At 47.3% G+C, this 12,170-nt stretch overlaps 1 protein-coding gene across 9 annotated transcripts in view; it reads right to left on the reverse strand.

Moving 5' to 3' along the window:
- Positions 1 to 12,170, reverse strand: part of LOC109520038 (ELKS/Rab6-interacting/CAST family member 1-like) — a 55,759-nt gene that overhangs the window by 6,678 nt on the left and 36,911 nt on the right. For 7 of the 9 annotated variants that reach the window (XM_019876981.1, XM_019876980.1, XM_019876985.1 and 4 more), the window contains 2 exons: positions 7,514 to 7,661; positions 2,513 to 2,620 (listed from right to left, as the gene is read on the reverse strand). In XM_019876981.1, the coding sequence (XP_019732540.1) occupies positions 2,513 to 2,620; positions 7,514 to 7,661 (256 nt within the window). Of the gene's footprint in view, positions 1 to 2,333; positions 2,414 to 2,512; positions 2,621 to 7,513; positions 7,662 to 12,170 lie in introns of all 9 variants that reach the window. The other 2 variants (XR_002169076.1, XR_002169075.1) reach the window with 1 other exon arrangement.

Below are 12,170 nucleotides of genomic sequence, written 5' to 3' on the forward strand. Positions count from 1 at the left end.
TTAAAAAACATTCGATAGCTACAACGCTTGGAAACAAAATAAATGACAAATAAAATGACGATAAAATAGGATCCGTGTTTGCATTTTTGTCAAGGGGAAAACTATTCCCCCCGTCTCCAAATGGAAGCTGACGGCAAATCAAAGTAGCTGTCACTTCCCATTCCGAGTCGGCGTCTTGTTTAGCGGCTGACGCCGAACGCACGTGCGCTGCTGCGCAAGCGGAATTTTTTTTTTGGGGTTGGAAGCCACCTTCACCCCTTTTCAAGCGCATGTACAATTTAGGTAGGTGCATAATGAAGCATGCAGAGACAGAAAATACAATTGTCAGAGTCATTAGGGGCGGGGGGGGGGGGGGGCTATGAATAGCACCCCTGCAGCCAATTAAAGTCCATTAGGAAATAAAGGCTGCGTGTTTCCCTCAAAGGGAGCGAGAACGAAGAACCCAGGCGTGACCGCCGCTCTACGTTCGGCCTATAACCGAATCTCCCTGCTTATGCGCAACAGCTGTTCTCACACTTTGTGCTTTGTTGGGATTTAAAAAAAAAATAAAAATAAAAAAAATGACAGTTGACACTTTCCAGGTCTGCGGCGGATCAAATAATTCACAACAAATGGGAAATTGGGCATTATCGGGTCAACGTTTGAACGCAGGTGCCCATTTAGCGTCGGCGCAGTTGAAATGTATCGCTTTTATTCAAGGCTATCGCTCATATATATACAGTACGAGTGTTTTGCTTGTATTACACCGCCCCGCTATTACAAACAGCGGCAGTTTAACGAGCGCGCCGCGCTATCAAACGAGCGCATTACTGCGCCATGAAAGCATCTCCGAGGAGAAATATTTCCACGGCGCCGCGCGCGAGCGTCAGAAATGTGTGTTCGTGTGTGGCGCGCGTTGCTTTTTATTAGCCTCCCATGCCGGGGGCCTACCGCACCCTGACCGCAAGGTGAAGCAACTCCAACGAGAGACATTCCGCTCATTGACCGCCTGGATACCAAGACCATGGGTCACATTATTTATTTGCTTTTTATTATTCATGTTGAAATTGTTTTGTTTTTTTTTGTTTCAACCCGCACATATGAAGCACACCAACATGTTTTGACCCCCCCAGAAAAAGGCATTTCACAAATGAAGTCCTACAGTGGACTATTATGGGGGGGTGAAAACATTTCCAGGCTTGTCTTTCGTCAGCGACGCATCAAATGCTAGCAAAGACCATTAAAAATGCAAAAAGCCATAAAAAACGTCCTCGACAAATATGCTACCGGCATACAGGCGTGAACACAGGCACTCAGTGTTCAGATGTAATGTGCTGTGGCAAATTACCTGCCTCGCAACACCGAGTAGAGAGAGCGTGTGTGCGCGCAACGACTTTACACGCAACGCCGGCCGAAAGATGAGATGGGGCGTTGCTCTCCTCCTTCAGCATTGAGGTGCGAATTCATTAATGGGAGCACGTAGACGGTGTACCAAGTTGGTAGAAAGTAGGGATGAAACGATTCTCCGATACTAAATCATCAGCCCGATAAAAAAAACAGAAATACACTTTTTCCGCATTGAGCTAATTCGTAGTTAAGCAGCTAACTCCATGTAACTCTGCGCAGGTTTCATTGTCTTTGTTTCGATGGAATTCTTTCCCCGAACGGCCATCTAATTGGCTCCAAGCTAGCCTGTGGTTCAGCGCAGTTGCATTTCAGGGCTAGGCTATTTAAGGGAAATGAAAGTGAAGGTGTTGGTTTCTTTCTGCACGGTTATTATGATTCTGGTCGTGTTCTCATGTTGGGAGTGACAATGTTGCTCGAAAAAAATTGTTAGATTTGAGCGAAACCTATTCGGGATGGTCCGATTATCAACTGGGGCTGATTTTGATGCGTATTGGCAATGACCTTTAAAAAAAATATTAAAAGAAAAAATAAATCAGGGAGTTATTTAGTTATTTTACGGAAATTTGGGAAAAGTCTATTTACTATAGAAAACTATAAAAAAAATTCCTATGGTTCTGGAAAAAAAAAAGCGCTATTTTGTATCTGTCGTAGATAGGGACCAATATTATTCTTCCGTTCCTTCATTTTATCGCCGCAATCAAATTACTGATTGATAGATGAACACAAACGAACCCGCCCGGGATGATTCACGACTACACGGATGACAAAAGTGAACTGAAAAGGAAAGAGATGGCCGAGTCGCGCTGCGAATGGAGCGCACGTCACAAAAGCCGGGCAACACAAAAACAGCATTCAGTGGCATGCCAGGGGGGCGGGCGAGAGGTCAACGACGGACATGATGAGGAACGCCACAATGAGCATCGGACGCCGGCGTCGAGGTTGCTCACCCTTCTGTACAAAACGGTGAGCGAAAGACAAAGAAGAGGACGCGTAGGACCCGCTAGGCCCATATGCCCTCCTCATCGTCCTGAAGCAGCGTGAGTCCAAGAGAGCAGCGGCGGTGCGGTTAGTATGGCACAGGAACTAAGTCGGCGTGAGGTGCGACGTCGCTCAACGAATGACGCACCTGATCCGGCGAGGGCTTGTGGTTGTTGGGCAGCTCGGCGTTGGGGGACGACACCTTCAGGTGCTCGTCCTCGTAGTTGTCCGCCATCAGCTTCATCCTGTTTTGAGTCTGCATAAAAAAAGAAAAACATAAATAAAAAAAAATACGACCTTCCTAAAGTGATACCGCAGCTTTTAAAGCCATAAGAACCATATGATGTACATTATAGGCGCACACATTGTCTTTTGCACTTCCGCTCTTCCTTCCTGAGTTCCTCTCAACACATCCACTCCCCGAGCGGCCCTCCGCTGCCCCGTATCCTTTTTCAACCCCCCCGCAACCAAAACCATCTCCTCGCCTCTGCCGCTCCGCTTCCCAAGTTACGGCTGTAAATCTGGCTTTACGGTGGACCTTGGAGGAGCGACGGAGGAAGGGAGGCAACGTGAAATACATGTCGCGAGTCTGCGGAATAGGAAAGATGACAAAATAAGGCCGACGATATGGCCCTTCAAAAATCGGTCAAAATCGTCAGCCAAATGGCTGTTTGCCAATTTTTTTTTTGCATCGTATCAAATATATTTTGTGCATGTTTTTTTTTTAATTAACCGTCCACTTAATTTTTCCTAAAATCTGCATCCACCTCAAAATAGTGGAGCCCGAGTTTTTGTGACACCTGTAACTATAAAACACCAAAAAAACAAGATGGAAAAAGGCCTTTTGGTGGCAAAATACAAATTTATTCCCAGAAATAAAACTATGGAACGTGCTGTGAGCAATGCTGACTCGCCGCTTTGGCTCGAGTTGAACAACAGTATTATTATTTTTAAAAATTTTGTTGTTGTCATACACTCCGTGAACTGACGATCCCAACACCACACCTTCCTACAAACGACGCGACACATAAACACACCTAAATTTATCCCATCGCGAATGTGTTGGCATTCATCTCCCTCATCATCAACGTGACAGGCGGAGATTCACCGCCTAATCTTATCCTCTGCTCAAAAACTGTGCTGATTGCAAATCCAAAGCGACGCCGCGCCACCATCGACATGAATCGATCCATTGAAAAACAAACACTAGAAAAATAGCGACAATCTTGAGTGCTTCACGGTTTCAGTTGAAGAACCTGGCAACCGACTGTGGGTTTAAATAAGAAGGGGGATTTTTGTGACTTAAACTAAATGTTTTTCGACGGTCATCTAAACACACGATATCGTATTTCGACCTCTTTTTGGCTGGCTTGGGCTTCTCACTCTTGAGCGAGCATCTGTGACTAATACGCTGGCCGTCGCTTATCCTGCTTCCGTCCGCTCCGACACATGTTCTCATTTCCATATCGTCTCCTCTACACTTAATTGGCGGCGCCGCAGACGCTACAATCACGGACACACAAAAAAAAATGTATATAATCTACCTAATATAGATGTGACGCCACAAAATACAAGAGAAGAAGCAATGAAATGATTCCGCCGCCCACTCCAAGTCTCTGCCACCCGTCCGTGGTTTTCCTTTTCTCGCCGACGTCTTTTTAATTAGCGCCGATGCTGACCTCAGCTCTGCCGCTCATTCCAAATCTAATCATCACGCCGTTGATTTCATTCCTACAATCTCCTGCTTCTTTTCTCCCGCTACTCGCCGCCGTCCTGGACAACGGAGGGAAACAAATGAAGCGAGGGAAGGAAAAAAATTGCTGAGTCATGATTATGGAAACTGGGGGTGATAAGGCTCCGGGGAATCACAGATGAGATTATTGTATCCTCGCGCGCTTGATAATCTACACAATTATTGCTGTGCCAAGATGCTGAGTCATGGTTAGATGAAATGAACGGAGACCAAAAAAAAAAAAAAAAAGTTGACTCTCCATTTCTGCTTAGCATGATGAGAAAATGCGTCACTTTGATTGGCAAAGTCTCCTTACAATAATAAAATTGATTGCAGCTCTTTTTTTTTTTTCCCCCGCGGTGGTTAGCAAGAGAGGTCACAAAGGATACAAAGAGAGTCAACCGGAGACGGAGAAATAAACACATGATTTTTACAGTGACCTTAAAAGGCAGCAAATCATCTTTTGGACGTTTCCCATGTTCCAAAAAGAAGGGATCATGTCACATTATCGGAGCCCGGCTTTGACCACAAAGGTGCAGAACGACGACGAAGTCTATGCGCAATCTGCAAAGCTCAACCAAATGTGTTTCGTGCGCCATAAAATGCAGCCAAGTCTGATTACGATAACCGCAATGTCTTCCTTTGGACAGATTTAAATTCTTTATCTCTTGCAACAAGACCAGAAAATAGACTCAGCCCACCATATTGCTTTGGAAAACGATCTAATCGTTACTTGATGCAATATGAACTCTATTTTTTTTTTTTTCACGCACTCGTCCTGGTTTACAACTGTCCAGGCGCTTCATCCGCGTGTGACAGTTACACACACATGGAGAGGGGAGGAGGAACGGAGGGAATAGGTGGGAGCTAAAAATACGCCGCCGGCCCGACCGGCGCTCACACAAACGTACACAGACGGGAATACTGAGGAAGTCTCAGCTGTGATCCATCATTGAGGGACTGAAAATTATGATACCACAGAGGGAAAAGACAGGCAGCGAGACGGACCAGAAGGGGGAGAACAGAGAGAGGGGTGAGGGTGGTGGATGCTCACACCCTTCAGTGCGCACACACACTTGCCGAAAGAATGTCAGATGAAAAACGAAATGCCGCATATGAAGAGCGTGTATTATAAATGGATTTTTGCGGTTAAGCGCGCGCGTGGTTCTACGTGTGGCTGGTTAATTCACGAGACCCGGAAGGAGGCCAATTCTGCGCGTTTGTGTGTGCGAGGAAGCCACAAAGGCATTTAGCCATGTTTATACCCTGGTTTGATTGCCAGCGTGTGTTTAACTTTGTCAACATCCGCCAGCGGAGTGACGGGCGGAATCCGTGCAAGCGCGAGGATAAATCAACAGGGAAATGGGTTGAAAATGTTGCGGGATTTGTTAGTGCGGCGCGGGCAAGGAGGGGTAGCTCGGTCCTAAATTTACCCTCGGCGGTCGGAAGCGCGCGGATACGCGGAGGGCATTTTGTCGACTTTGCTTTGCTGCGCGTGTCGCTGACACCTCGCGGGGGAGCCTTTTTCCTATCAAGCCTGACATTTCCCCCCCCCCAGCCCCCATTCTTAACTCATTCACTCCCAAAGACGTTTTTAAACGTCTTTTCAGACTTGGTCTAGAATTAGCTGGTACTGAATGAGTTAATTTGTGTATGTTCCGAACGCCGCCTGAATTTAAAAACCGCGATGGAATCCCACCTGCTGTTTGAGCTCGTGAACCAGCCCGTCTTTTTCCCTTTTCAGGGCCGCCACCTCTTCCTGGGTTTTCTTCTTCTTGGATGAGGAGAGTTCCAGCAGGGCGATGTTGGCGTCCTTCTCGCTGATGGCGGCCAGCAGGGCCTCTTGTCTGCGCACACAAACACTCGGGTTAAGAACACCTCTCGGGGTCACGGAAGATGGTGATTAATGGTGACGTGAGGAGTCCATATTGTCGAGGGAATTTCTTGCAAGGGGGAGTGCGGGGGATCGGCCAAACTGGACTTGACCACTGTTTGTTACTAAAATTCAAATGTGCAACGTCAGGGATATTTTCCGTGCCCAAACCTAACCAAGCTATAACTTTTGCATGACGGCGCTTAAAAAAATGTGTTCTTTAAAATAAGACATAAGGCAACATAAATATAAAACTGCTCACTCAGAGACATTTGTCACAGCGTCGACTGTTTACGGCCATTTAATTGGCTCCAAGCATCCAAAACATGCGCCGTCAACAAGTGAAGCAAACAAATCTTCGGTTTGATGATTACAGGGGACCCCGTTTCAACGGTTTCCCCTTTTCTTTGCGTCGCCGCAACATATAAATCAGACGGATTTGCATGTATGAAGACAAAAGCCTCAAAACGCAGACGTGCAATTAACGGAATCCTCCCACAACTCGCCCTGTGCTGCAAAGTCATGCGTCTTATTTCTCCCAATTTTTTTTTTTGCGTGTTCATTTTGGACCACGCGCCAGGGCGTGCGTGGCTGCGGCGGCGATGGAATGCGGCGATGAAGAGCGTCTAAATGAAGACAGATTACACGTTTCGCCTGGGCGAGGGCCCACGGATTCTTCGGTCAACCTCGCTGACCACACTGTCAGTGTCCCATCATGCATCTGTGCCGCGGCGCTCATTAGCCAGACGGGAGCTGGACACGCTCCCGCCACGATTGATGGATCAATCCTCCTGATGATTAGTTGGCTTTCCGTTGACGAAACCATCAACTGTGAATGTATAGGAATGATTCTTAAATTTCTCTGGATGGTAGAAACTTGAAGCCTGACTGTGAAAATCCCTCGCCCCAAAAAATACCTTGGGCAATTTATGCCCCTTTTAAAAATATTAACGTTAGCACATATAAACAACTCAAACTGCAAATAAACCATATTTGTGAGTATTTATATGCTGCCTCGAGACCCGGAAGGAGGCCAATTCTGCGCGTTTGTGTGTGCGAGGAAGCCACAAAGGCATTTAGCCATGTTTATACCCTGGTTTGATTGCCAGCGTGTGTTTAACTTTGTCAACATCCGCCAGCGGAGTGACGGGCGGAATCCGTGCAAGCGCGAGGATAAATCAACAGGGGAATGGGTTGAAAACAGGGAAATGGGTTGAAAATGTTGCGGGATTTGTTAGTGCGGCGCGGGCAAGGAGGGGTAGCTCGGTCCTAAATTTACCCTCGGCGGTCGGAAGCGCGCGGATACGCGGAGGGCATTTTGTCGACTTTGCTTTGCTGCGCGTGTCGCTGACACCTCGCGGGGGAGCCTTTTTCCTATCAAGCCTGACATTTCCCCCCCCCAGCCCCCATTCTTAACTCATTCACTCCCAAAGACGTTTTTAAACGTCTTTTCAGACTTGGTCTAGAATTAGCTGGTACTGAATGAGTTAATTTGTGTATGTTCCGAACGCCGCCTGAATTTAAAAACCGCGATGGAATCCCACCTGCTGTTTGAGCTCGTGAACCAGCCCGTCTTTTTCCCTTTTCAGGGCCGCCACCTCTTCCTGGGTTTTCTTCTTCTTGGATGAGGAGAGTTCCAGCAGGGCGATGTTGGCGTCCTTCTCGCTGATGGCGGCCAGCAGGGCCTCTTGTCTGCGCACACAAACACTCGGGTTAAGAACACCTCTCGGGGTCACGGAAGATGGTGATTAATGGTGACGTGAGGAGTCCATATTGTCGAGGGAATTTCTTGCAAGGGGGAGTGCGGGGGATCGGCCAAACTGGACTTGACCACTGTTTGTTACTAAAATTCAAATGTGCAACGTCAGGGATATTTTCCGTGCCCAAACCTAACCAAGCTATAACTTTTGCATGACGGCGCTTAAAAAAATGTGTTCTTTAAAATAAGACATAAGGCAACATAAATATAAAACTGCTCACTCAGAGACATTTGTCACAGCGTCGACTGTTTACGGCCATTTAATTGACTCCAAGCATCCAAAACATGCGCCGTCAACAAGTGAAGCAAACAAATCTTCGGTTTGATGATTACAGGGGACCCCGTTTCAACGGTTTCCCCTTTTCTTTGCGTCGCCGCAACATATAAATCAGACGGATTTGCATGTATGAAGACAAAAGCCTCAAAACGCAGACGTGCAATTAACGGAATCCTCCCACAACTCGCCCTGTGCTGCAAAGTCATGCGTCTTATTTCTCCCAATTTTTTTTTTTGCGTGTTCAATTTGGAACACGCGCCAGGGCGTGCGTGGCTGCGGCGGCGATGGAATGCGGCGATGAAGAGCGTCTAAATGAAGACAGATTACACGTTTCGCCTGGGCGAGGGCCCACGGATTCTTCGGTCAACCTCGCTGACCACACTGTCAGTGTCCCATCATGCATCTGTGCCGCGGCGCTCATTAGCCAGACGGGAGCTGGACACGCTCCCGCCACGATTGATGGATCAATCCTCCTGATGATTAGTTGGCTTTCCGTTGACGAAACCATCAACTGTGAATGTATAGGAATGATTCTTAAATTTCTCTGGATGGTAGAAACTTGAAGCCTGACTGTGAAAATCCCTCGCCCCAAAAAATACCTTGGGCAATTTATGCCCCTTTTAAAAATATTAACGTTAGCACATATAAACAACTCAAACTGCAAATAAACCATATTTGTGAGTATTTATATGCTGCCTGTCTAAACACCGTAATCATTCCGTCAGAGGTTCAGCAGTCCTCTTTGGAGAGAGGAGAACCTTCCGGAAGTGCGCCCACCTCGACATCACTCCACCAATCACGTCTGTATGGTCGAGCGGCCAGACGGAAGCCACTCCCCCTTCGTGAACGACGCATGACAGCCCGCCTGGAGTTTCCCAAAAAGGCACCCGAAGGACTCTCAGACTACAAGAAAGACGATTCTGTGGTCTGACGAGACAAACGTGGAACTCTTCGGGGTGAATCTCAGGCGTTGCGTTGAGAGGAAATTCGGCAAAAAAAAATAAAATAAATCATTCTATTTCGGGATGAGACTGGAACGTAAAATGTGGAAAAAGGGAAACGCTGGAAAACTGTCTCAACGCAAAAAAGGACTCGTGGGACATGAATTTCATGAGAACAGGACGTCTCGTTTTAAACACAATTTGAGAGTTACCTGTTTGCTCACAACGCTTTTAAACCAGGGTGATAAAATGATTCTTATAGATTTATTCCAGATGTCCTCATGGTGGGCCTCCCACGGTATCCGTGTACAACCCCCCCATCTCTTCCCCTTCGCCGATCCTCCATCACTCCTATCGCTCGCCCTCTCCGCGAGCAAAAGAGACAAGAGGCAGTCTTTCCGCCGTTTGGCCGTCGCGCGCCATGATGTCACCGCGGCGGCGCAAGGCAGATAGTAAGCAGACGCGCACAAGCGCAGCAGGCACATGACCTCCGCACCCCCTACCCCGCACGCACCCATCTCCTTCCTAAAACCACTTAGAGCCTCTCGTTGTATCGGTGACGGCGACCGCTAGATACCAAACGTACGGGCGGCTTCCAACGCGAGCTGCCTTATCTCCTCTGACGCTGCCACACGACAGTGTGTGTGTGTGTAATCAAGTGAGGGTTCGATGTCTGCAGTTATGATAGTGCACCTCCCCGTGGGTTACTTTACATTTGGGTGAAAATGATTTCGAGTCCACGCAGCGTGACATTGGCCAGTCACCGGGTAGGACAAACACAAGGCTCTGTTAAAAATAATCCCCTCTCGCTCTTTGCGACTATATAACGCTGTGCAATAAAGCAGCACTCCGGTGTTTTCGATGACGTTTGCTCTGGGCGCACCACTTGTACGACCCCACGGTTTACACTCTAAAAAGCCCCTGAAGGAATTTGTGGTTACGGGCTCGTTTTCGTAAAGGGAGGTCGACAGCCATGTCGTCATGTGTCGAAGCAGCAACGCGGATAGAGAATATGTTTCATGTGTGTCGTGGAATTGGATGACCCAATTTTATTTATAATCACTGTAAAGTGAAAATAAACAAACCTGCCAAATTTGAATGGTTAAAAAAAAAAAATCAACTGTCAATCAAAAATTTCAATTACAACGATCTGCTTTGGCGGGCATCTTTCTTCTGCTGGGATAACGAGGCGCTCTAAAGAGTCCACGCCTGTGCGAAGCCCATGTCCACCCGTTGGGTGTCACGCTGGGCTTTTTCTTGATTTTTTTTTTCTTCCTCTCACCTTTCCGCCTTTCTCTCCATGACATGGAGGCACTTACTGCCAACAACAAGGCGCTCTAGCGTACCAGCTGAAGAGAAGATACATTATTGGGTTGAAGGCGTGGCTCGGTAGCTTAAATGTATATCACGTAATTGTTGATGCGAATGAAGGCGCTCAAGTTCTTAAATAGTGAGGGAGGGACTCCGTGTACTCAGAAGTGGGTCGCTCGGCATCGTTTTAGCCACGAATCTTTCGTAAAAACGACATAGCTCTCAGTCTGTGCAAATTTTGAGCGATTATTTGTTCTACAGCATTTTATACAAATATCTCATTTTCATCTCTCATGCCCGCCAAATTCTTTATTGAGTATTTTTAGATCGACCCGACTCCCTGGAAGCATCGTTGTCTGGCTCGCCGTTCTGTTTTTCTTGAAAATGAGCTTTATTGCGACTTCGACTTCACTGTAACTGATCAGCCCGGTCGGACACGAAACAACAACACCGAATATTCAGCAGACTTTCACTTTTGGGGTCTGAAAAAGTCCCCCACCTCAAGGAAATAACCTTGACGGCGGGCACGGGGATGCGTCGGTGAGAAACCCCGGCGCCGGATAACAGAGCGCAGCTGTGCGCGCCGAGGGGGATGCGACCACCTGAACGCGAGGCTGAGGTCAGAGCGGTGGCGGCGGCGGCTGCTTGGAAAAATGAAAGCGGTGGGCGGGAGGAGCGTCGCTTACTTTGACGTGGCGCCTGATGAGTTTGCAAGAGCACGGGCGAGGGCACAGGTGAAGCGCATGGCTGGTGGGGGTGTGTGCTTTTCATACTGCAGCTAATAAAACACAGAAGTAAAAGCAAGCGCACGGCGCTCTCAGCGGGAGAGGAGAAATATGGAAGATGGAAGCGAGGGTAATGAGATGCAGGACCCACAGCTGGCCGCCAAGCACAAATCCATACGCGCACCTGAGCCACGATCTACTTGGTGCGCAAGGATTCAAATTAATCCCTTCCACTAATTCCACCCAGGCATCCTTAATGTGGCCGAATGTAAATACGGTGGATGTAAAACGTCGACATAGCCGCGTTTAAGTGCCAAAAAAAAAAAAAAAAAAAAAAACGTTTTCCCACGACTAATGTTACCTCTGATCTGCAGAACTCACTTTTTCTAGAGGGGAAGTTGAAAAAAATTTTTTTAAGAGAGAATAAGTAGTTGCAAAAGTGTGCACACCTGCCTCTAACTTTGGCTGTTCAAGAAGGCTTTTCCTGACAGGTTTCCATAGAATCAGATGGGTCTCGGTAGTATCAGTCAGAAGGAGGGTACGAAAGAATTTCCAAAGGCATTCACGACCCAGTGGAACCTCCCAAGAACTGGACACTCCTCCCAAAATGAAGAAAACTGTTCAAAAAAGGCTTCAAATGCAGCATTGTAGGAGCTGGAGGAATTTCTGGCAAGTGCTGGCTGTCTAGTCCATGTGACAACAATCTGCTGTCTACTTTGTCTGAAAAACTTTATTCCATTGGTTATAGGCCAGATTAATGGTGGGATTTTTTTTTTTTAGGGGGAGGATTAATATGTGTGTAGACTTTTTAAGTCGACTGCATAGCTCGCCAATGGAGTCGGTAACTGGCTACACTCCGAAAGAACAAACCCACACGACACGTCGCAGCGAGTCTTGTGAAACATTTGTCCGTTTGGCCATATGTGCGGCATCAAAGCGAAGGCACTCAATAAAGCGGGGGGGACATTGCTTCTCTCGCTCGCTCCTTTTGAACCGCTTAATGCCGTTATCGGGCAAACTGATCAACTCCTACCACAGCTGCGCGTGTAAAAAAAAAAAAAATCCTTTAAATTCCCACTGGAGGTCTATTTTAAAAGACGGCTGAGGGGATCGTTTTACAACGTGGGACGTCTGGAATGATCGTTATGAATTCCCCCGCAGGCTAATATTTACCCTGTTTAATTGTGC

The sequence above is a fragment of the Hippocampus comes genome, unplaced genomic scaffold (genome assembly GCF_001891065.2).
Source record: "Hippocampus comes isolate QL1 unplaced genomic scaffold, H_comes_QL1_v1.1 scaffold127, whole genome shotgun sequence".
Lineage (NCBI taxonomy): Eukaryota > Metazoa > Chordata > Actinopteri > Syngnathiformes > Syngnathidae > Hippocampus > Hippocampus comes.